Source organism: Coptis chinensis, chromosome 1 (assembly GCF_015680905.1).
Source record: "Coptis chinensis isolate HL-2020 chromosome 1, ASM1568090v1, whole genome shotgun sequence".
NCBI classification, from domain to species: Eukaryota; Viridiplantae; Streptophyta; class Magnoliopsida; order Ranunculales; family Ranunculaceae; genus Coptis; species Coptis chinensis.
This window is the reverse complement of record NC_141456.1, coordinates 61,710,575-61,734,281: the sequence shown is the minus strand read 5'-3', so window position 1 is coordinate 61,734,281 and position 23,707 is coordinate 61,710,575. Positions and strand designations below refer to the sequence as shown.

The window sequence follows — 23,707 nt, the reverse complement described above, 5'->3', positions numbered from 1 at the left end:
ATATGTTGCATAAATCAATTCTCTTAATGGGGAATAAATTCAAAGCACCGCCTTCAGTGACATCTTTTGCATTAGAAATAGTAATATGTATGATAGATAAGAAACTAAACAACATATAACCAGCATCGGACACTATAATTATTTTATGATCTATAGGATTTTATGTTAGAGTAAAGATATATTTTTCTTGTTTTATTTTTAATCGTGCTAGGGTTCATATTTTCACGACACAGTTTTTGATCGATGGATGTTTTACAAGTGTATGTATTGAATCTCTGTGGGTATCAAGAACGTGTATCCGATGTAAATATTGTGTGTATAATTCCAGAAAGTAGAATTGTCATTCAATGTTCAAGCTAAGTAAAAACATATAATGGACTGAACATGTAAGATTATATAAACCTTTATGTCCTTGATTTGGATAACATGTTCCAAGATCCTACTAAAAAGATGCATATTTATTTCTTTTGTGATTACTTACTTTGTAGTGATGAGATACTCACGACACCATAGTGCTTCTTCTATGCATGTGTTTTCAAAACAATTTTTCTAGTTTCCTTCTTTTATGCATGTGTTTTCTAAACAATTCTTCTGGGTTTCTTTTATTTTTTGATTCTTTGCAAGGCATATACTATGGAACTGGAAGAAAAACTTGCAAAACTTAGAGAGCATAAGGAAGAATTGTAAAAGATTGAAACATGAGTATTGGAAGATACACATTGTCTAAACCATCGTCCTTTCTCACTCTTAAAGATAAGTTACTATTTGATCCAGATAATAATATCATTGTTAGGACCATAGTACAAAATATCCCGATATACCGCGATATTTGGGGACATCTATCCAGATTTCAAAGAAAGATATATAAATATCACGATATGTTCAGAGATATATACGACTGCAAATATCAGTGATATTTAGACGATATTTACGAGATTTGTGATATTTGGAGATATTTGGTGATATTTTGTGTATATAACAATTTTATTTAATATTTACTATTTATATTTCAAATAAATATAAATAATGTATCATGATATATCAAGAAATATCCACGATATTTGTCGATATTTTGGATATATCAACGATATTTGTTTGTGAAATAATGTCAAATATCCCTAAAGAGGGGGGATATATCCACGATACATATCCAAAAATTGAATATCGATAAATATTCATATCCTGATATTTTGTACTATGGTTAGGACATGGTCCTTATTATAAGTTAGATATTAGAGTTTAGTCTTACTTGTAAGCACATGTGACGCACGCTCAAAAAAGCAAACGGCATGACCACAGTCAACTAAATTGGTCAAGTAACAGAAATAGGACCAAAACTTAATATTTCAATATTTTTGGACTAAAATCTAATTACCAAAGTAATAGTAGGACTAATTTCTTAAAAAAACCCTTTAAAATATGGGTGCCCCATATATCATCTTAATGTGAAACGTTTTTACAGCATTTACGAGAGAGAAAAGAAGTTGGTTGTCTGCAATGGCAGCAAACCTTATCCCAAGGCCATCACCTCCACCTCACTCTCTCTTCTTCCACTCTCACCATTGCACTATCACCAGGAGATGGTCTTATATTTCATTACCACTAAGTAAAGCTAAAGATAAACGCACTTCCCTTTGTTTTACTCCTTCAGCTACTTCTTTATCAGAAGAAGTCCCAAACCAAGCTGGCATGACCAGTGAAGATGAATTTAAGCTACCCACAAGGTTGGTTATAATTGTTATTTGTATTTGGTTAGTTAAAATAGTTGATAGAAAAAGTAAAGAGAACATTGTTTTCTGTTCATGTTGAACGATTTGTTTATTCCAGGGGATGCAAGTCTTGTGGAAGGGAGGAAATGGAAAGGGGGTGTAATGGCGAGGGTAGGATTCAAGGTGGGATAGCGACTGTCCCTGGTTTTGGCTGGTGGCCTATAAAGGCTTACAGGCCATGCCCAGGGTTTGTAGAATCTGGTGGAAGGTATAGACGACGTGGACAAAGCATGGATGAGGTTGCCTGGGGAAGGAGTGGAAGGGAAGCAGCAAGCGTGGATGAGGTCCAATCAAGGTAGAATCTGTTTGCACATATTTCCTTTCATTGTATTGTGCTAGTTTAACTTTGCGATTTTCCAATGTGCTACTTATGATATAGTACAAGCGATGGTGGATTGTAGTGCGCATATTGATGCAGGAGCATCCCTTCCGTAGTAGTCATCTACAACAACATGAATAACGTTACTAGCAATGCTCATATATTGCTATCTTGAAGCTTACTTTAATTTCTTGAACAAAAACAAGAACTTATCTAATTACAGCCAAAGAAGTGGGTTGTGGCCTAGGGGTGCAACTTGGAATATTACATTAGAAACTGTTCATATTAGCTCGACTTGGAACTGTATCACAACCTATCGCTCGTAGTGTCCATTATATAGAATTGGTGAATATTTTGTGCATACATTGACTTGCGAAAGGTTCTGTTATCAGTCGATGTTCTAACTCATTGCAATTCATGCAGCAAATAGAGACAAATTCCACAGAAACTCGAACAGTAATGTGAAGATGGCGAAATCTTTTCTGGCATGCAATTACATCCGCCACAAAGCTATCCATGACGGTACATTGTGAGGTTCTGAGTCTATCATATCCCGTCTCAACATCCATAATGAAGGGAGGAGAGACAAAGGAGAGAGAAGGATTGCAGACTTCTTATGTTCCTCGTAATCTGTCAAGAGTCAAGACCGTGCAAATAAAATAAGATTGAATATTTTTCATTACCTGAAACTGGCCTGGATATGAACTTTTAGTGAATATTTTGGTTCTGTTAATAAGATTACAGGAACCAGTTAAAGGAAGAAATATACAAAAGATTGCTTAATTATGCCGGTTACCATTGTCATCGCTACCTATATTTATTACTACTTCTATCAATCCCAGAAACATTATGTATTGTCAATTGTTTCCGTCCAAGTCCCATAATTGAACAGAATTTGATCGCATTAGAAGGGGAAATTTGCAATTTGAACATACTCCTATAATGGTTATGATTGCAATTTGCAAGGAAATTGAATAATAATGTGATCATCTTTTGCCAATGCTTGAAGCTTCCTGAAGAAGTGCTTGGCCAGTGCTGAAGATTCAGTTTCACTTCTAAGTTTGCTGTATTATCTGACATACTTGGAACCTGACATTCGGAATTCGGCACTTTAATTTTGAATCAGTGACAGATATTATCAGTATACTAATTGAATCTCCACATTCCAAATATGTTTATAACCCCATATATTTCTTTTTGGTAAATACCATCTGTTCTGTACTTCAGTCACACTAGCATTTCTCAAATCTTAAATTTACAAACATCCTGCAATACCACTACAAAGCCTTCCTTTGTCCAACAAAATCAGCACAATTAATTCAGTAATGTGGAGTTGGTAACTACAAGGATCTAGTCTTTCATGATTGTAATGCCAAGCTACTCTCAATCAAGTTTCTTGAAGGCGGTATACAGTGATCTCTTGCTGCTTAAAGTATCTCCTATCCTCTTCGTCCACGAGAACAAGGTTCAAATAATATTTGACACTGAACTTGTTGTTGATGTTGCGGTATGTTGGTGTCAGTTCATATGGACTAAGAAAGAGTCTTGTAGGAATAGATTCTCCTGAGCATGGAAACATAATTATGGAGTCACATATTGAATTTCAACTCAATTTAAGATATAACGCCGACAGATGAGCACATTGAAAACCAAGTCCTTCGTGAAAACAAACTATACCAAATTAACCACATTAAGGAAAGACCTCAGTCACTAACTGTTCAACCTAAACAATATAGTCAGGACCCTATATGTTATTTTATGCACTGTACAACAAAAGTCAAGTTAGCCAGTAGTTCGAGCAATTCCATTGAAGGGTGCTATTTGCCTAGCGGCTACCGAGGCTCTATCCTGAGGTAGTCTTGTAATTCTTGTTAATATAGCGTATCAGTAGTCTTGTCAATATAGCAGTATCAAACGGATACAACTGAGTATATCCTTGGGCCCTTGGAGGTGTAAAAGCAAAAGTTGCAAAGCAGTTGAGGGCTTTGGGGTATTGTGGCAAACTCTCAAGCCTTCTAATATGACACACAAATAGCAGCCATCGTTTACTTTGTAATTCTTTGCTCTATACATACATGGTTTAGTAGTATATGATATCATGCCATTTAAAGCAAGAAAATGCAGAACTCATTTTATACAGAATCTATCAAGTAATGGACAAGACTAAGAGGCATACCTCTGACTGGGGCACCATCCATCAACTCGAACTTTGCAAGGGTCTCTGTCTCCACATATGTATTAGGCCCGGATCCCGTTGATTCTCGGCGCCTGATCTCAAGCTCCATATTTTTTATTTTGATTCTTACAAGAAGAAAATAAATCTTACCAATGATTACATCCTTCAGATGATACCTGAGGAGTTGAGACGTAATATTATAAATTACAATAACGACATATACAAGGTCTTGGTTCCAACGGAGTTGAAGAATATAAATTATTGCATCATACGTAAGACCATTTGAATGTACTATATATTCTTACTTGCTTTTGCTATACTCGAACTCAATATGCAAGCAATCTTCAATTCCAACTTCCATCTGCACAAAGCATAACAAAATGACAAAAATGTAAGAACTTAAGTTCCTTAACTATGAAGGTTCAGAATCGACAAGATCTATGTGTTGTTCCAATTGTTTTGAGGTTAGGAACGAGAAATAACTTGCCATCCAAATCTATATAGGGAAACCTTATGTGAAAGCCAAAACAGATCCTCTATTGCATCTTTTCACAGCGGAAGCATTGTTTAGTTCACGATGATAATGGAGAAACCTTATGTCAAAGCCTATGCATCTTGTTTTCACAGCAAAAGCATTGTCAAAATTCATGATTGAAAGCATTGTCAAGACTCATTGATGATAATACAACAAGAAAGATATATCAGGGAGTTAAAGGTAAAATAGGGATCTAGGCCTTCATCATTATATGGTTTTTATTGAATATTACTTCTAAGAAAATTGTTCTTGTTTGAGGCTTAATTGATGTTTAACCATCGTTGAAGCTTCTGCCAACAAGTTCCATCACTAACATTCTAAACACACCCCTTCAAGCCGAAATATGCTGATCACAAAATTGGTCGTCTCTATAATCGTATGGGCCCGATTTCTCATCCCTCCGACCGGGTGACAGATTTCACGCCCCTGCTTTTCAAACCCTGTGGAAAATGACTGAAATAACCTCAAATTTCAAACAAACCAACTTTCAAACAAACAAAAGCATAAAACACCGCTCAATAAAGGTTCCCTCTTTTCCAACACAATCTGCTAAATCTAGAACTTCTGAAATTCAAAAAATTGTATCATCCAAAACCACATTTAACTTCTTTCCTCAATTACAGACCACTTTCAAACCTGTCACTTTGAAGCTTCATCAAAATCAGATTCATCACAACGCCCATCAAAAAGTGTTTGATGTGTCACAACATCAGGAGCACAATCGCGCAGTCACACCTAGGCATGTCTTTAAATACATCAATTGCTTCTCTCTTTACCTTCTCTACATAACCCAACAGTAATGACATCATAAATGTTTAGATCTTGTTTACATTCCTTCTCCCCATCTCCTTCAAAACCCAAATGCATATTCAAGATATTCTCATTAGAAGCCTTCACAAAGATACCAATGTAAAGAACAAAGATACAGGACAACTATCCAATGACACCGGAACAGGAAGCTCAGCCGGACTTTGCAGAAATGACAAACACAATTAACTAAATTAAGTGATCGGAGTTTGAAACTCAATACTTGAGAACAACAAAGCTGTTAGCTTTCGAAGTTTCCCTTCTATACAAAACAAACATTACCAGTCAGTAAAGTCTGACTTACTATAATAAAGAACAATGAACATGACCGTATAGCATTTTTTTCATGGAGTGTCAGTAGAGAAAGTTATTAAAGGGATTAGCTGCGTACAAGTATTCCACAAACACAAAGTGATGTATTGAATTTTCGTTTTATTATTGGATGGCCATGTAAGGCCCATGCAATAAAAGTCCAGCTAGTTAGTTGTTTTAGGGTAAAGGAGGAAGGCTAGTGTAAATAGAATAGGAGCCTCCTTCACAGAACAGTTCAGTTGTTTTATTGAAAGACTATTTTTCTTATGAAGTTATCAATTTTATTGAGAAATTGTTATTATTGAGATTTTATTATTCATTTGAAGCTTCCACCAATCGATTTACATCACAAAGACTACCAAAAAACAAAGTGTATACATCACACTACTTGTATTACTAATGCTCCTATAATATCTACCTCCTTTCGTTTGCATTAATACTGCCCCAGTCAAAGCTCTATATGTATCAACTCACATAGTATGCTATGAAACAAATTCCTGAACCAACAGATATCACAGTGCGTCTTGCTAATATGGTAAAATGAGTACTTTTCTACCGTAGAATATAAACCTACATGTCAAATCCATCAATTGCTTCTCGCACTTTACTTTCTAACCCAACTGTAATGGCATTATAACTATTTTTATCTTGTTTTCGTTCCTTCTCCTCCATCTCCTTCAAAACCCCAGATGCATACTCAAAATCCAGTAATCACGGGATTATACGTCCTAGTATCAGGTTTGCATACATTTCACCCACTTTCCTCCAAAACCTCATTAACCTCTCCCTTCTGACCAACTCTAAAAAGTTCACTTATCAATATTTATTTTTCCTGAATTTCTTCTGTTTTGACTGTCAAACTATTGGGTTTGCTTGTTTGAAAAGTGTTGCAGGTTTTCTTGTTAAATCAAACGATGGACTGGTTGATACAACCTGTATCATCCCCTTCAATAGATGATACACGATTTGTATCACCAAATAATGGATGGTACATTAAGTAACCAATAGATAACACTTCCCCTTAAGCAGACGCTGAGATATCACATAAAGTATCCCTTCCAAATACAAAGATAAAAACTCCAAGCTTCAGCCGCAAGTGCATCCACAAACCAGCTCTTGGTAACAAAACCAACAACGGCTCCAAGCTCGAAGGCATCGACTCCAAGCACGAAGGCTTTAGCAGCTCCAACAACAATGAATCAAAATACAACAAAGGCTCCACGCACATAGGCCTCAGCAGATCCAACACCAAATGCTCCTCAATTAAGAACCGGGACAACTAACAGTGGTCAACCCCAATGAGACAAACAATGGCTGAGATGGGTCCAAATAGCTTGAGGGATGGTGCAACAAGAACCGAATCAAACCTGTTAACTTGGGGGGAGAGATGAGCCGGATAACAATGACAATGCTTCAAATTGCTGAGACTAGACAAATACACATATTCAACTTCTAACATGTGGTCTATAGCTTCTGAACAAGAAAATGTGGGCTGCCTCTATCAATGCTTCCTACACTCCTACTGTTATCCAAAGGCATATATAGTAAGGAACATCCCATAACGGCAACGTCGAATAAAGATGGAAAACCTCAACAAGAGGTAGTAAGAGTCAGTGAAATACCATAGTACTGGGCACCAATACGGATATAAGGGAATCAAACCACGAAAAGGTGAACTATCACTGATAGCAACATATATATAAGGCTATAAACTACTCAAGAAGACGGCTAAAACAAATACACCAGCAAAACACCAGAGAACACAGCACCACGACATTAAAAAGAGTCAAAGCTTGAAAAGTTAAACCATTGATCAATGGAGTTGCTTACCAACCAAACAATTATACCATACGTGCCTCTTAGGTAGAGAAGACAGGATCAATAATAATAATAATAGGACGGAGTGATACACAACTACTTAGAGAGACGTGCGTGTCTGCCGTGTCATGTGGTCAGCAAACAACTTCCAAAAGGTTGCTTCCATGGAGGTATAAGTATATGTGATGTATCTTGTTGGCGGAAGCTTCAATAATGGATGAACATCAATAAGATTTAATAAAACAAACACCTAAATCTAGGGTTTGAACCTTCAAACATGAAGAACAATTCACAAAGAATTAATAATCAATAATAACCATCTAACAATGAAAGCCTAGATGCCTTTATATAACAAAACAACTACTAAACCTAATTGGAAACCAAATAGGAAACCATCTTATTCTTATTCCTAATAATAGAAATATGTAAGCATGTGCGTGGCACATACTAATCATCATGTGTCCTCACATCAGTCCCCCCAGCTTGGGAAGAGCTCGTCCTCGAGATTAAATCTTTGTACTTACGGTAGAAAGTAGGATCCATATGTTGAAATGCAGCATCAGAAATCCATGCATTTTCTGAAGATGGACGGTTACACCATTTCACCAAATAACGATCATAAGTACCCTGGCGAGTCGTAGTAAAAGAGACCTCAAGGACAGTTTCAATTCTATTTGTAGCAACAGCAGGAACCACAGTATTATCGACAGACAAGGGAATAGGTGGAACACTATCGCCAAGAAAAGGAGTGAGATCAGCCACATTATGAGTGCGAGATATACGCATCTCCGGAGGGAGGTCTACCTCATAAGCATTATCTCTATGACGGGCAACAATAGGAAATGGGCCAAAACGTCGCATCATTAACTTGTGAGATGAAGGCCGACTTTCTTTTCTCAAATAAACCATGACCAAATCACCAACTTTAAAAGTCACTAAACGCTTGTGTTTGTCTGCATTAGTCTTGTACATGGCATATGATTTCTCTAAACGCTTCTTGACATCCTCATGAATAAATTTAATCCGAGAAGCAAATTCTTCTAATGAAACGCAACCTGGAACAGTCGATAGAATAGGAGCAAGATCAAGAACAGTATGAGGAGTCATGCCAGTAACAATCATGAATGGAGAAAGGCTTGTAGAACGATTGATAGAGTTATTATAGGCAAACTCTGCTTGTGCTAAAACAAATTCCCAAGATTTGGGATTATCAACAATCAAACACCTCAGTAGATCACCTAAACTACGATTGACAACCTCGGTCTGCCCATCAGTCTGTGGGTGAAAAGTTGTAGAAAACTGGAGCTTACTCTTAAAAAGCTTCCATAATGTTTTCCAAAAATAGCTAGTAAACTTGACATCTCTGTCAGAAGTGATAGTGCGAGGTAAACCATGCAAACGCACTATCTCAATGAAAAGTATAAATGAACAACACGCGGCAAAGACTGTGAATGCGTGTGCAAGGAATGAAATGAGTCATCTTGGAGAAACGATCCACAACCACAAAAATGGAATCCTTGCCATGTGTAGAACGAGGTAAGCCCATCACAAAGTCCATGGAGACATCAACCCAAGGTTTGTCAGGAATTGGAAGTGGGGTATACAAACCAGCATTAGTGTGCTTACCTTTCGCTGTCTGGCACACATAACATCGCGCAATAAACCGGTTAATATCTCTACGCATAGTAGGCCAAAAGTACTTCTCTCTGATAGAGGCCTCCCAAAATGACCACTCAACCCCCCAGCATGCATTTCAATCATAATCTGATCACGGAGGGAAGAAATAGGAATACAAAGTTGTGAACCCCGAAATATGAAATCATCATGGAGGAAAATCTCACAAGAGACACCGTGATGTATCAAACAATTTGCATGGATAGGACCAAAATAGGCATCCTGGGCATATAAGTCACGTAACTCATCAAAGCCAAACAAAGATGAACGGAGAGTAACCAAGAGATGAGAACGACGACTCAAGGCATCAACAACTCGATTATCCTTTCCAGCCTGAAACTGTAAGTGGAAAGTATACTTCTGTAAAAAAGAGTTCCACTTAATATGTCTAGTACTGACATCCTTCAGGGTATTAAGGTAGCGAAGAGCTTCATGGTCAGACTTGATGATAAATTCATGATGAATAAGATAATGATGCCAATGTCGTACTGCTTGTACAACTGCATAGTATTCCAAGTCATATGTAGAATAATTCAGTTTAGCACCAATAAGTTTCTCACTGTAGAAAGCAACTGGCTTGCCATTTTGGCTTAAAACAACACCAATGCCATGCTTACAAGCATCACATGTCACCTCAAAGAGTTGGGTGAAATCTGGCAAGGCTAAAACAGGAGCAGAAGTCATCTTCTTCTTAATTAAGTCAAATGCGTCATTAGCTTCAGTAGTCCATTTGAAAACACTCTCACTTGTCAAAGCAGTAAGAGGAGTCATAATACTGCTGAAATTATGAATGAACCTCTTATAGAAAGAAGCTAGACCATGAAAACTACGTACCTGAGTCACTGTAATAGGAATAGGCCACTCGATAATAGCCTAGACTTTGGAGTCATCGACACGAATACCATTAGCCGAAACTACAAAACCCAAGAAGACCACAGAGTCAACCATGAAAGGACATTTCTTAAGCTGCAAATAAAGCTTTTCAGTACGCAAAACACCCAAAAGAAGCTCAATATGCTGTAGATGTTCAGACTCAGAAGAACTGTATATCAGAATATCATCAAAGTAGACAACACAAAACTTATTCAAATAAGGCCGCAAAACTTGAGTCATAAGACGCATGAAAGTAGAAGAAGCATTAGAAAGACCGAAGGGCATGACCAACCACTCATATAAACCATCCTTCGTTTTAAAGGCAGTTTTCCATTCATCTCCAAGGCGGATCCAAATATGATGAAATCCAGATCTCAAATCAAGCTTGGAAAACACCTTAGCACCATGCAAGGAATCTAGCATATCCTCAAGGTGTGGAATAGGAAAATGATATTTCACAATAATCTTGTTAATAGCCTTGCTATCAACACACATCCTCCAACTCCCATATTTCTTAGGAGTGAGTAAAGCTGGCACAACACAAGGGGACATACTCTCGCGAACGAATCCCTTAGTCAATAACTTGGAAACTTGCCGTTGTACTTTGGCATGCTCAGAAGGAGCCATGCGGTAATGTGGCAAATTAGGAAGAGGTGCCCCAAGAATCAAATCAATTGCATGCTGGATGTCACGCAAAGGAGGTAAACCTCCCTCGGTAGGCTCATTACAGACATAAAAAAAGGAGTCTAATAATGGCTGTAACACGTGGGATAGTAGTAGGACATGAAACAAATGATTCTATAATTGCAACAAACATACCACAGTCACGCCCTGTTGCTAGAAAACCCGGCTTAACTGGGGGGCGGGGATAAGTGATAGGCCGCACTGGAGCCAATGGTGTTAAAACAATCGTCTCACCATGAGAAGTGAATGTATAAGTGTTATCGCGCCCATTATGAAGGGCAATGAGATCATATTGCCATGGTTGACCAAGTAGCAAATGGCAAGCATCCATAGGCGCAACTGAACACCATACTTCATCCTTGTACGTAGGACCGATAGAGAAAGGAACCAAGCATCGGCGAGTAACTTTGACCGTAGCACCATCCTGTAACCAAGAAATGGTATAAGGTTCAGGGTGTGGTTCATCCTTAAGTTTCAATTTGTCTACCATATCTGTAGAGACAATATTGTCACTAGAACCACTGTCAATGATAACATTACATAACCTGCCATTTGATGTGCAATATGTACGGAAAATATTATGACGAAACCATGACATAGGATCCTGCTTAACAATTGGAGTGATTAAAGAACGGCGAACAATCAACATGGGACAACCGGAATCTGCGGGAGTCAAAGTTCCACAAAACTCGGTGGGTTCTGCCTCAAGAAGAGTGAGATGCTCCTCATCCTGTGTTAAACCAACGCGCTTGCATTTAGGGCAATCGCTGCAAACATGTCCAATCTCCTTGCACTCGTAGCATGTAGCAGGACCAGGTCTAGTAGGGGGGGTGGTTTAGAAGAAGAAGCAGGCAACAGAGTGGCACTAGTAGTAGTGGAATGAGAAGAGCGGAGCAATTCTTCAGCTTTGAGGGCATATTTAATGGCGTCAGACATATCATAAATATTCTTGAAAGCTAATTCCTCTCGAATTTAGTTCCGTAAACCATTCAAATATCTCCCAATTTTTTGATCCACGGACTCGGACAAGTCATTTCGAGTACACAACAAAAAGAAACTCCTCGGATATGCAATCCACGGTTTGAAGTCTCTGTTTCAAGTTCTGAAGACGCATGAACAAATCCCTTTCATAGTCATAAGGAATAAATTCTTTCTTTAACTCACGGCGCATCTTGTTCCATGTAGTAATTTTGTGATGGCCTGCCTGTTCACGAGTTAATTGTAATTCATCCCACCAAACAAGTGTATAACCCGTTAATTTAGTAGCCACCAATTTAACACACTTGGGGTCCGTCATGTTCTTATAATCAAAGACTTTCTCAATCTTATTCAACCAATCCACAAAGCTATCAGGCTTTAATTTGCCATCAAATTCAGGCACATCTAAACGTATATCACGTATTTGAGTTTTCTCCAAAATTCGCAAAAGACGATTAATATCAAAATTACCTGCATTATTTTGCCAATTGTGGTGTTGCCCGCGCTTTTGGTTTTGATTATTGCGGTTACCATGACGCGGTGGAGAAGGACCAGATGAAGAATCTGAAGGATCAAAATCAGGAGCGTTACAGCGTGGTTGGCGGCGATTTCGTCGCAGTGTACTTGGTGGAGAATCAGACGAATCATGGTCTTGGGCTGGATCCGGTGAACAGTACCCGCGATGAACAGTGTTTCCTTTAAAAAAAAAATCCTAAAAATCGATTGGCTCTTGATACCAAATTTGATGTATCTTGTTGGAGAAAACTTCAAGAATGGATGAACATCAATAAGATTTAATAAAACAAACACCTAAATATAGGGTTTAAACTTTCAAACATGAAAAACAATTCACAAAGAATTAATAATCAATAATAACCATCCAACAATGAAAGCCTAGATGCCGTTATATAAGAAAATAACTACTAAACCTAATTGGAAACCAAATAGGAAACCATCTTATTCTTATTCCTAATTGAATTAGGAAACCAAACTCTATTCCTAAAAAGAAACAACTAGTCTAAATAATAGAAATATGTAAGCATATGCGTGGCACATGCTAATCATCATGTGTCCTCACATCAATATGAGGTCAGAACCAACATGCCATTAAAGCCAACTCAAGAACGTTCGCATACGCTCACTTGATTATTAAAAGATTTCTAATTCTACATCAATTATTATATATATATATATATATATATATATATATAGGGGGGAGAGATAGAGGCACATTCACTGTAGCCACATTCTAGCCACATTGTAAATTAATCCAAACAAAATTGTGGACTTAAAAGTTGAATTAAAGGTTGAATTTTTGTAGATATAATCTCCCCACCATGGAGAACATGCTCACAAAAATTTAGCTCATTCAAAGAAATCTAACCTTAGAACATGCTCACAAAACTTTTGGACCGTTAGATAAAAAGCTAAAAAATGAACACTAATTTTTACATGGTTAGACATATCCCAATATTATAATTTTTGTGAGAATGATCTTTTATGGTGGGAGATCATCTCCACAAAAAACCAGGCCTTAATTCATTTGTATGTGAAAAATGTGGCTATAATGTGCGCATAAGAATGTGCCTCTATCCCTCCCTATATATATATATATATATATATATATATATATATATATATATATATATATATATATATATATATATATATATATTGTAGTCCTTCTCTAAAAAGTAGCTACTTAAGTTAATTTAAAATAAGTACATAAGTAAAACTTTACCTAGAAAATGAATTCAACCCTAATATTTTGTGGTTATGAAGCAATCATCATAAAGATTATCTCTACAAAATTTCAACGCATTAGGAAACCTTTAACATAGATAAAAATTGTTGTTATCTTTAAAAAGAAATCTAATGGTCCAGAAATATCGAGTTTTTGCAATCATTTTTTGCCAATGTTAGAGGTTTCTAAATGAACTGAAATTTTGTAGAGATGATCTTAATGTTGAGTATATCATATCCACAAAAAATTAGGGTTGAATTCACTTTCTAGGTGAAATTTTACTTACATACTTATTTTAAGTTAACTTAAATAGCTACTTTTTAGAGAATTAATATATATATATATATATATATATATATATATGATAAAGATAAACGAAGAGAGAGAAAACGTGGGGAGAGAGGAAAGGGGTTTGGTTACAATTGAACCCTCTTTTGCTCCCTCTTTCCTATTCTTGTGGGTTTTCAAAAAAAAAAAAAAAAAGGACGTGCTAAAATAAAAATAAAAAAAGAGAGAGAAACAAAAGAGAGCCTACTGCTTAAGAGTGCTTGAGAGAAAAAAAGGAGAAGAAGACAACCACTTAACACATCCTTGACACGTAATTGATTTTTCAAGTTCGCCGGTTTCTTTCGCCTATGTTTACTACCATTTTTGCTACTTCAAATTTCATATGAGTAGTCTATATTTTAATTCTTCTTAAATTTTAATGGATTATCAATTGCTTTCTACTAGTTAAGTATTTGATTTATTTATTTGGAACTATGGGATGAAAAATTATTGAATTGCTCAGAGACATGAATGGCATTGTAATGTACAGACACCAAGATTTCACAAGAGACCATTAGTCTTGGTAGAAATAATAGCTCAAAATTAGGCTTTGTGAATTGTCCGTCAAAAGGAGTTCTGGTGTTTGGTGTTGTGTATCAAATAGAATATTGAATGCAGGTGACAATGTTTGATTCAATTAAATAGCTCTCAAATATCAAGAATTTGGATTAAACATCAAAGGTATCTTTCTAATTAATATTTTAAAGTTCATAACGATGTGTTGTGGAGATCTTGGGTTTAATGTCGTTATACATTTTCTGTGTATCATATCAAAAGTTGGCTACACATGGTCTAGTACATGGTCTCACTAGACCATGGCTTTATAAGCCTACTGATTTCAGGCATATGTCAAGTTAGACCTCAAAATAATTTATACTTGGACAACTGCACAACCTTATCATGAACAAATAATTTTATAGATATACGCACCAGAAAAATAATAGGCCAACTTGTACCTTTGAAAATAAAAGTAACATCTCATGCGTAGCAGGTATCCACCTAGGTGTGAACTTATATGATCAATATGGTGTATTACAAAGATAGATTGGTCACAGGTACCAAGATGACATGACACGCACCTTGTAATACATGGATGCCAATGGGGATATATTTATCAAACATCATACATGCTATATTCATCAAGAATATACAGAAAAATATATTGCCATCACTTATATTCAAATCAGTCCTTATTCAAGCTTTGAAGTTCGGAAACACTAATCTACCAATAATGATTGACACTTGCATCTTGGTTGAATAAAATATTCATAGCTCAATTACGTATATTAATCAGTAATATACATGAACGCAACGATATTTATATTCACAACAACGAAATCAAGCTTTAACGATTTCTTCATGTCGCTCTGATATGTAAGTCATTATTTAAAAAATATAACGACATTAAACCCAAGATCTCCACTAAAAATCGTTACGAACATAAAAAGATTAATTAGAAACATACCTTTGATATTTAATCCAAATTGTTGCGATTAGAAGAGCTATTTAATTGAATCCAACAATGTCACGTGTATTCAATCTTCTATTTGATACACAAAACCAAACACCGGAACTCTTTCTGATGAATAATTCACAAACCCAAACTTTGAGCTATTATTTCTAGTAAGACTAATGGTCTCTTGTGAAATCTTCTATCTCTATTTATAGAGATAGGTATAGTTTCTTTTGGTGTTGGTCTTGGGATCAAATTAGGACTCCTAGTCCTTATCCTGTCATGATTTTATATCTACACAATTCTTGTGCACCAAGAAATTAGAATTCCAATCTAATTGAAATTATATACAAAAATCATAGTTATTATAGAAAATCCCATTAACAATTCTACTTTCAAGATACGGCCAGAAATAAAACAAAGAAGCCTTTCCTACTAGATTATCAAAAGTAGGTCCTTTAACCATCTAGTATTCATAAATAGTTGAGGGAGCATATAATAATCACTGCCACACCCTTGGCTATTTACTAATGCACCCTAATGATCCAATTAAGTTAATTACACAACAGAAAACAGTTTTTCTGGACTGGCCAGGTTTAGTTTAATTATTCTATGAATTCATTATGCCGATTATCCTTAGTGGATCCTTTATTGGACATATGTAATATCGCAACACCTTCAATTTATCACCCAGGTCATCCACCTATTCAGGCGTCACTGATTGATGACTCAAAGCGAGTCATATCCAATATTGGATTCTTTACAATTCCTCAAGTCAAAAAACAATCTAGTAAAGTGAAGAAATTATACTATCCTTGACAGTGAATTTGTGGTGTAATTTCTCTCGTGAACCTATTCAGTGTCAGTTCAAATACTACACCAATATGTGGACCCAAAGTCACCACTCTGATAATTGAGATACCATCATCTTATAAGAATCTCTACATATTACAGTAATATGACTGAAGAGCCCAACTTCATCCATAACTGTGAACCAAATTCAAGGTAACTAGAAACAATCATATCTCCCACATGCGACTCTCCCATGCATGAGTATTCTATTTATTATTACCTTAGGAACCTTATTCATCTCATGAATTCTAACTCATAAATACCCATAAAGAATGCAGGCTACAACAAATGTCATATACAATATGATGAATAAACTTTAACGTATTTGGCTTTGCGAGGGCCTAACAAGAAGTCGATTAACAAGATCCCATTTTACACGACCAGACCTGCAATCATTCACCGAAGTCAATTAACAAGAAGTTTCAGACATTATTTTAATATAACCCCACAAACACCTTACTAATCTCTAAGTTAAGTCATTTGAAGAGACTTGCCACAGCCGAATTAAATTCCAATAAACCCCCCAAACCAATTTCATGTATCTGCTCTTTCTGTATCTGTAAGAAGCTTCAATACCATTTCCATGAACCAGTGGACCGCATCTACTAAAAACTCCTTCACTTTAGACCTCGAACAAAGATACGATTCAGTGTCGTGAAAAAAATAACTTGAATCGGCATAAACGACTTGAACTGGTGTCTTTAAGGAAACATGTACTTAGGTTTGGATGAAGACCAGATTTTTCATGACACGACAAAATCAACGAGTTGGAGGTCTTGACCATGAAGAACAGTAGATATTCAAGATGGGTATCAAAGAAAACAAACAAACAAAGAGGGGAACTAGTAACTACCACCATCGATCGGACAACTACCACAAAACCAGCAAGTATTGGTTTGCAGAAAAAATAAAAAGAATAAAAAACAAAAAACTCCGTCCACAAACTGGTAACCAATCTCCAGACAACTCAGACAACTCACTTACAAGAAGTGGCTTACAAAACTAGAGTATCCCAATTACACATGATATCTTGATATCTAAGTTCCCCAAAGAAACTGATATCAATTCAATGTGGAACTAAAACCCACTACATATAATACTACTAAGACTCAAAGACTGAACAGTAAGAGACACCTAATAGGCTAATATCTAACATTCTCAACAAGAGGCTAGAAGTTCAAGGATCCCATTGTATATAAGCACACTGTTTCCTCTGTTAAATCAACAGTATGAAAAGAAAAAACAAACCAAAGACTCACCCACCCACCCCCTCTCCCCCCACCCCACACACCAAAGGCTTCACTAGTTAATCGAAACTGTCTACATCACACTTCACTCTAACATGAAAAGCTGTAAAGGTAACTAAGATCGGCAACTCAAACCAACACGGAAATGAAGGTTCACCCCTAGAACAAAGCATACAGTAAAAGAAGGAAATCGGATGCCAGTGATGGGGTATAGAAAATAGTGTAAACTGAACTAGAAAATTAATCAATTTTATGTACTCACTCACCTTAATGCTGTTGTTGATTGATGGAGCTGGAGTATAGTTGCGGACCTAGTTAAGAAAAAGAAATGTCAACGAGGGCAAAGAAACAAAAGCCACATATGCAAGATTACAATCAAAAGCAAACATTACACAAATACATGCCAAAAGAAATAAGATTGAGAAACCTTCTCAATCGAATTCAGAATCTATTATGCAAAAGTGGTGACAGAGTTGAGCAAATATACAAAGATGGGTAGGAAATGCAAAATCGACTCCAGCGATGCGAAAAGTTTGGAGTTACAATCTCAAGCAACTAGCTGCCCATCTTTGTCAAGTTGGGGATCACAGTCTCTTAGCCCTTGATTGCTCTTAGGAGCATTATTTAGAAAATCAGTATGGAAAATTATGACCAAGATTATTTGACTTTACCTCTCCTATAGAACCAAAGTTATGAAAATTATGCTTACCAGCATGCTAGCCAAATTCTCTGTGTAAAATCTTCCCTCTGCTATATCCCATGATTTATTGAAGTACCCGAGAAAGAGATATAGAATTTCCTATTTTACAAAGAGAAACCTCCTCACAAATTCCACAGGAAAAGTTGACTGAGGCTTTGGAAGACACATTATTATTATTATTTCCTTTTTAGTTATGCATCTACTCTAGTCTCTACTACATCTAAGTGGTCGGTGGATCATCTTCCAATAGAAACCATATGGGAAACCATGGAAGGAAAGAAACGGAAGGATGCTTGAGCAAGAAGAAAGGACCTTCAACTGGTCGTGCCAGATGTGAGAGAGATATGTTTAATGGGGAGACCGGGAACTCAACCATGATGCTGTTACAAATTTTAAGACATTCATTGTGTGAGGATCGAACCGCTTTCTTAATGTCCTTCCTAACGAAATGATAGCTGGACCAGTAAACCACTTCCTTGTGGACTGCTTTGTACCATTTCACAACAGTGAGACTTCTATTTTACCGATCATAAAACTAAAAAAAGATGGTGATTGACATTCTTAAATTTTGGAGCATTCAACTGAAAACCAATTGGTGATGAGTGGAGCCCAGGAACTTTTTATATTATACTGTGAGGCTTTAAACATCCCATGTGGTACTATACTAAGCATCCCCACCCCCCCGCCACACACACACGTACAAGTACAACATCTTAAACTTTGGGCATCCAGCTGAAAACCAATTGGCAATGAGTGGAGGAGCCCCTGGACCTTTTACACTAAACAGTCCATGTGCGGACTATATACTAGGACTCCGGAGTCAGACTAAGGAGATGAATTCTGGATTTTGTTGGAAACTGCCAAGATAGTAGCATTAGCATATGAAAGAGAATTACTGAAACTGGACTTTCCATGCATTTGATTGTTCTCTAAATTTATTTTAAATTTTATTCCAGACAACAATGCAGTGACAGTAAATACGCAAATACAAGCAAAGCAACACCACCCAAAAATGGTGTAAATTTTTTTTTTTGGTCAAATGACCAGAAACAAGAGAAGAAGAAGGGGATGAACTACAAAGCAGCCTCGTTTTGACAGTAACACATAAGGAAAAGAAAGAAAATATGTACCAGGGTTTTAATTCTTGAAAGGTTCTTAAGGTTTCAAAAGGCGAGTTGATTTTTCCTAGATTAAGAATAAAAGAGAGACTTTAGGGCTCTTGATATTTTATATATTGATAGAAATCAAGTAATCGTTGCTTCTCTATACCAGAATGACTTAAAGTTTAAACCATCAAATGTGTTCACTGCAGGAGGAAATATTTTAGGAGCCAAATAAGAAAATGCAAGATGTGAATCATGTACTTCACTAGTTCATACTGTGAAACAGATGAGAATGCAGTGCTTCATATATTCCTTCAAATCAGCAACTGATGATCAGTTTTCCAAATGGTAATATTGCTAAGTTAAAACAAAAGCAAAAAAGAAAAAGAAAAAAGGGGGGCACAAGATTTAAGTAACTATGATACAGTAATTATCACAAATACCCATAGCACAGCAGGTTACTAGAATAATAGAAGAAAGAAGGATATATCACCATGAAATCCTGGTGTTCCACCATGTTGCCTACATAGCTACGGCCAATTGTGACCTTAAGAACATACCTGCAAGTAATCACGAAAATTATACATGAATTCTTAATCACACCAGATACAACCATCTCCAATCTTACATTTAAAGATACTATTAGGTTTAAAGATTACAAGACTGTTGCTACTAAAGTCCTCCAAGGTTCCAAAACTAAGCAGTTCTATAACGAGAATAATCATTTTCAATGTCTTTGAATGACAAAGAGAACAAACTCAAATTTCTAGATTTAATGAAATTTATTGGACTAAAGCATCAAATTGCAGAATTCACATATCTGCAGCTTTGACTCTTCAATTATGAGTTATAATGGACAAAGTCGGTCAAAACAAAACAGACATGGGTGGTCAAGGGCAACCAACTTCTACGACAATAATTGATTTACTATTTAACTTTCAACATAAATAAAGCAGGGCTCGTCAGACACCAACAAGCCCAATAAATAACAGCACTTAATAATGGATGATTTCAACATAGCTCTAATTCGGTATTGCCATACAGTTTGAATCAACTGAATTGTACACTTGAAAACATAAATGAAGAAAATTTCAGGGTGGTCATATACTCATGTGCTTGGGATGAGAACAATGGACAAAAACCAAAAATCTTAAAGTTTTAACACTAAAATTGAGAGCTAATAAACCTAACAGAAAAAATAAAATTAATTAAGAATTAATAATTAGAATTTGACGAAAAATTTAGAATTATATATGAAAATTTCCCAGAATCTCAATACACAGCTTAAGCCATTGACAAGCAGTAGAATAAATAGTGTGTGAAAAAGATTGTAGCCATAGAGCTTCATAGAATTTGCCCACCTCAGCCTCACGTTCACTCCAGTGTACGACTCAAATGGCATTTCAACAGTAGAAAATTCAAATGGATATGATTTCCTCTCATATATGTCACCAGGAACTTCCAGTTCACGCACTACATAGAAAAATTACTAATTAAACAAACAGACATGTAACACTTCACCATAAAACTTATGAAGTGGCGAACCGATAATTCTTCTTATTGGATTGCATAATTTCTTACACTCACCAAGAGAGGTAAAGTCATAAAAGTTGCCTCTGTCGAAGTACATTTCTGCAAACAAAATTAGAAGCCAATATGATTCCAAATGTTTCACAATAATTAAAATCCTGCTGTTGAAATACAAATGTCAGCTAGTGGTAGACCTATACTGCTAAAAGAGACGGAATAAAACTGAAAAGATGATGTGAGTGCCAGTTTGAAAACATAAGGCTTTGTAAACACATGAAACCAGGTCCTATGAAGAAAAAATGTACACCAGAAACCATGTCAAGCATATTACGTAAAAAACAAGGACCATATAATGTGCATGAGGTCAGCATTCCTTTATATTTAAGCAAGTAAGGTCTGTACAAAGGAGTTTCAACTTGCAAAATGTGGCTTAAGAATATAATAGAGATGACGAATACCTATGCTGTCAGCAGGTAAAAAATATTTCGCATCTGCATTCTTAATGTTATTCGGAAGTCCAATATAAGTGATGTGTGACAGCCAATTCGTAGAACAAATGGAACGGTGTCAGATTTTCTCGTTCTGACACTTATGAGGCTGGACTACTCATTCGTTATTTGTTATGGTGTACAGTAAATACAAATTATATCCTAGCAAAGAAGGTAATGGGATCGGATCTTGTGTTTCCACATGCACTAGCAGGAAAATAGGAGAGGAAATGAAAAGGAGGAAAGAAGCAAAGGTAAACATATTTAAGGAACACACACACACACCGTGTGTGTGTGTGTGTGGGGGTTGGTTCCAAAACTAAACAAATTGCAACTTTTTCCACTAATATGGAAAACACTTGGGGTAATCTCTTCACTTGGTGCAACTATAGAAGAGGTATAAAAAGAATCTGCAGCAGGCTTAAAAGAGCATCTATTTTTAACTATGATGGGCATACAAAATACTATGGATGGAAGTACAAGGTAATGAAGGTACTTAGTACGATAGGATCTGACCACTCTATTTATTTATTTATTTTTTGGATCAACAAGAGGTATATTCATTGTGAATATTTTTACATAGTAGCTAAACCTTAGCAAGTTGCTAATGGTAGATAATTACAATCCCCACAACACACCACAGTTACAAGAATTACACATGAAACTTTGACATCTAAGTTCCCTAAAGAGATTGACGCCCCTTGACAATGACCAATCATACAGAAGCTCCTTGATGTCCACGACAATCTTTATGAACTTTCTTCTCCTTGTTTTCAAAAACTGTCCAGTTGAGCTCATTCCATATCTCCCACACTGTTGCCGTAGGAAGATGCTCTGCAATCCATTTAGCGTTGTTTGTAAGGTTGACAATATCCCCACCAATAGCCACCATTCCAAGATCTATTGAACGAAGATAAGAACAATTCCCCCACTCGCTTTGCTACCGGACAAAGAACAATTCCAAGATCTGACCACTCTTACCTAGACATTACTATTTCTTTTAAGCAAATATAGACGCTATAGTAAGAGGGACCATAAAAAGCTGGGAATCCATAAAATGAAAGAAGAAAAAGTACAACCATTGGATACTGGCTATAAACATGTACGTCAAACCAAAAAGTCTTTGTGGCAAATGACTATGAACATCTATGTCAAACTAAATTAACTTGAATAAATATCTAATTTCTCCTTTTAATCCTACAATGGATATATATTATTGATGAGAAATTAAATTGAACTAGTTGATGGGCAAAATGAGACTACTCAACGAAGAACCCCATTCACTTGCAAGGTTACCAAAGATAAAAAAGAACTGAATCAATTCAGTTGAGAAACATCCTAGAAAGATCTAATAAACACAGAACCAGCATATAAAAATAAAGAACCAAAAACGAATGAAACGCATACCGATTTGACCCAAGAGCTCAATTTTGACACCATTGTGTTCCAACTTCTTCCCTTGAAATGGTTCTATACATACCTGAACACAAAAAACACAAAACAGTTATCCTATACCATAAACAATCACTAGAAAGTGATCAAACACTCATAAACTTAACTTATGCATGTTACCTTTCCAACAATGTTCTCTTGACTTTGAAAAAGAGGTACCATCACTGTTTGACCATTTTCCTTCTTAAGTGGAACCTGTAAAAAACATGTAGACAGTTAAATGAATTATTATATATATAAACAAACATGGTGAGTTAATGGAATATATATACCTGCTTACGTGTAGCTCCATCAACAAATGTAATCATAACGTTGCATGGTGGCTTGAAAGCTCCAACAATAAAATTCTGAAGGAAAAAAATATATGTATATGTATATGTATTTTTAGCATTAACATAAGAACGGGGCAGATCATAACTTGAAACAACAAGAATGAAATGGTTTTGAGAGCTTACCATTTTGCTTATATATATACACACACAGTTTTAAGATCGAGGAATATTACTCTATTGATTTGAGTTTGAAATAAGAAGGCTCATCTCTTTTATATACCAAGTTTGAGAAAAGTCAATATCTCGATCGTCGAATTTGTCGATAAAGTACAAACTTCACGAAATGGAGGGTAATCTTTGAAATATCGGTAGATAATTTGAAAGAAAGAAACGGAATACAAGACATTTTAGTTAACTACCAATCTACCATGCATTCGAGGTGCAACATTAGCAACGACTGGCGGAGCCAATGAATGCTACAACTTCGTAGACAGATAGCTTGTAGGAAAGTAGAAACACAGCTACTAGTTATCTCAGTTTAGCGTTGGATCGTGATGCAGATAGCTTGTAGGAAAGTAGAAACACAATTTATAG

The 23,707-nt window shown here is 36.1% G+C and overlaps 2 protein-coding genes across 2 annotated transcripts; one reads left to right on the top strand and one right to left on the bottom strand.

Moving 5' to 3' along the window:
• Positions 1 to 1,447: 1,447 nt before the first annotated feature.
• Positions 1,448 to 2,874, top strand: LOC147524854 (uncharacterized). Its single transcript, XM_086604513.1, has 3 exons — positions 1,448 to 1,724; positions 1,828 to 2,064; positions 2,512 to 2,874. Exons 1-3 carry the CDS (start codon positions 1,498 to 1,500, stop codon positions 2,516 to 2,518), a joined length of 471 nt encoding a protein of 156 aa, XP_086460639.1. The 5' UTR covers positions 1,448 to 1,497; the 3' UTR covers positions 2,519 to 2,874.
• A 386-nt stretch (positions 2,875 to 3,260) lies between these two features.
• Positions 3,261 to 23,393, bottom strand: LOC147524853 (vacuolar protein sorting-associated protein 26B-like). The gene is made up of 11 exons (XM_086604508.1): positions 23,297 to 23,393; positions 23,114 to 23,188; positions 22,962 to 23,036; positions 22,797 to 22,869; positions 20,959 to 21,003; positions 20,733 to 20,844; positions 19,865 to 19,931; positions 17,835 to 17,879; positions 4,570 to 4,625; positions 4,265 to 4,440; positions 3,261 to 3,651 (listed from the first exon to the last, which is right to left on the bottom strand). Exons 1-11 carry the CDS (start codon positions 23,297 to 23,299, stop codon positions 3,476 to 3,478), a joined length of 903 nt encoding a protein of 300 aa, XP_086460634.1. The 5' UTR covers positions 23,300 to 23,393; the 3' UTR covers positions 3,261 to 3,475.
• Positions 23,394 to 23,707: the final 314 nt, after the last annotated feature.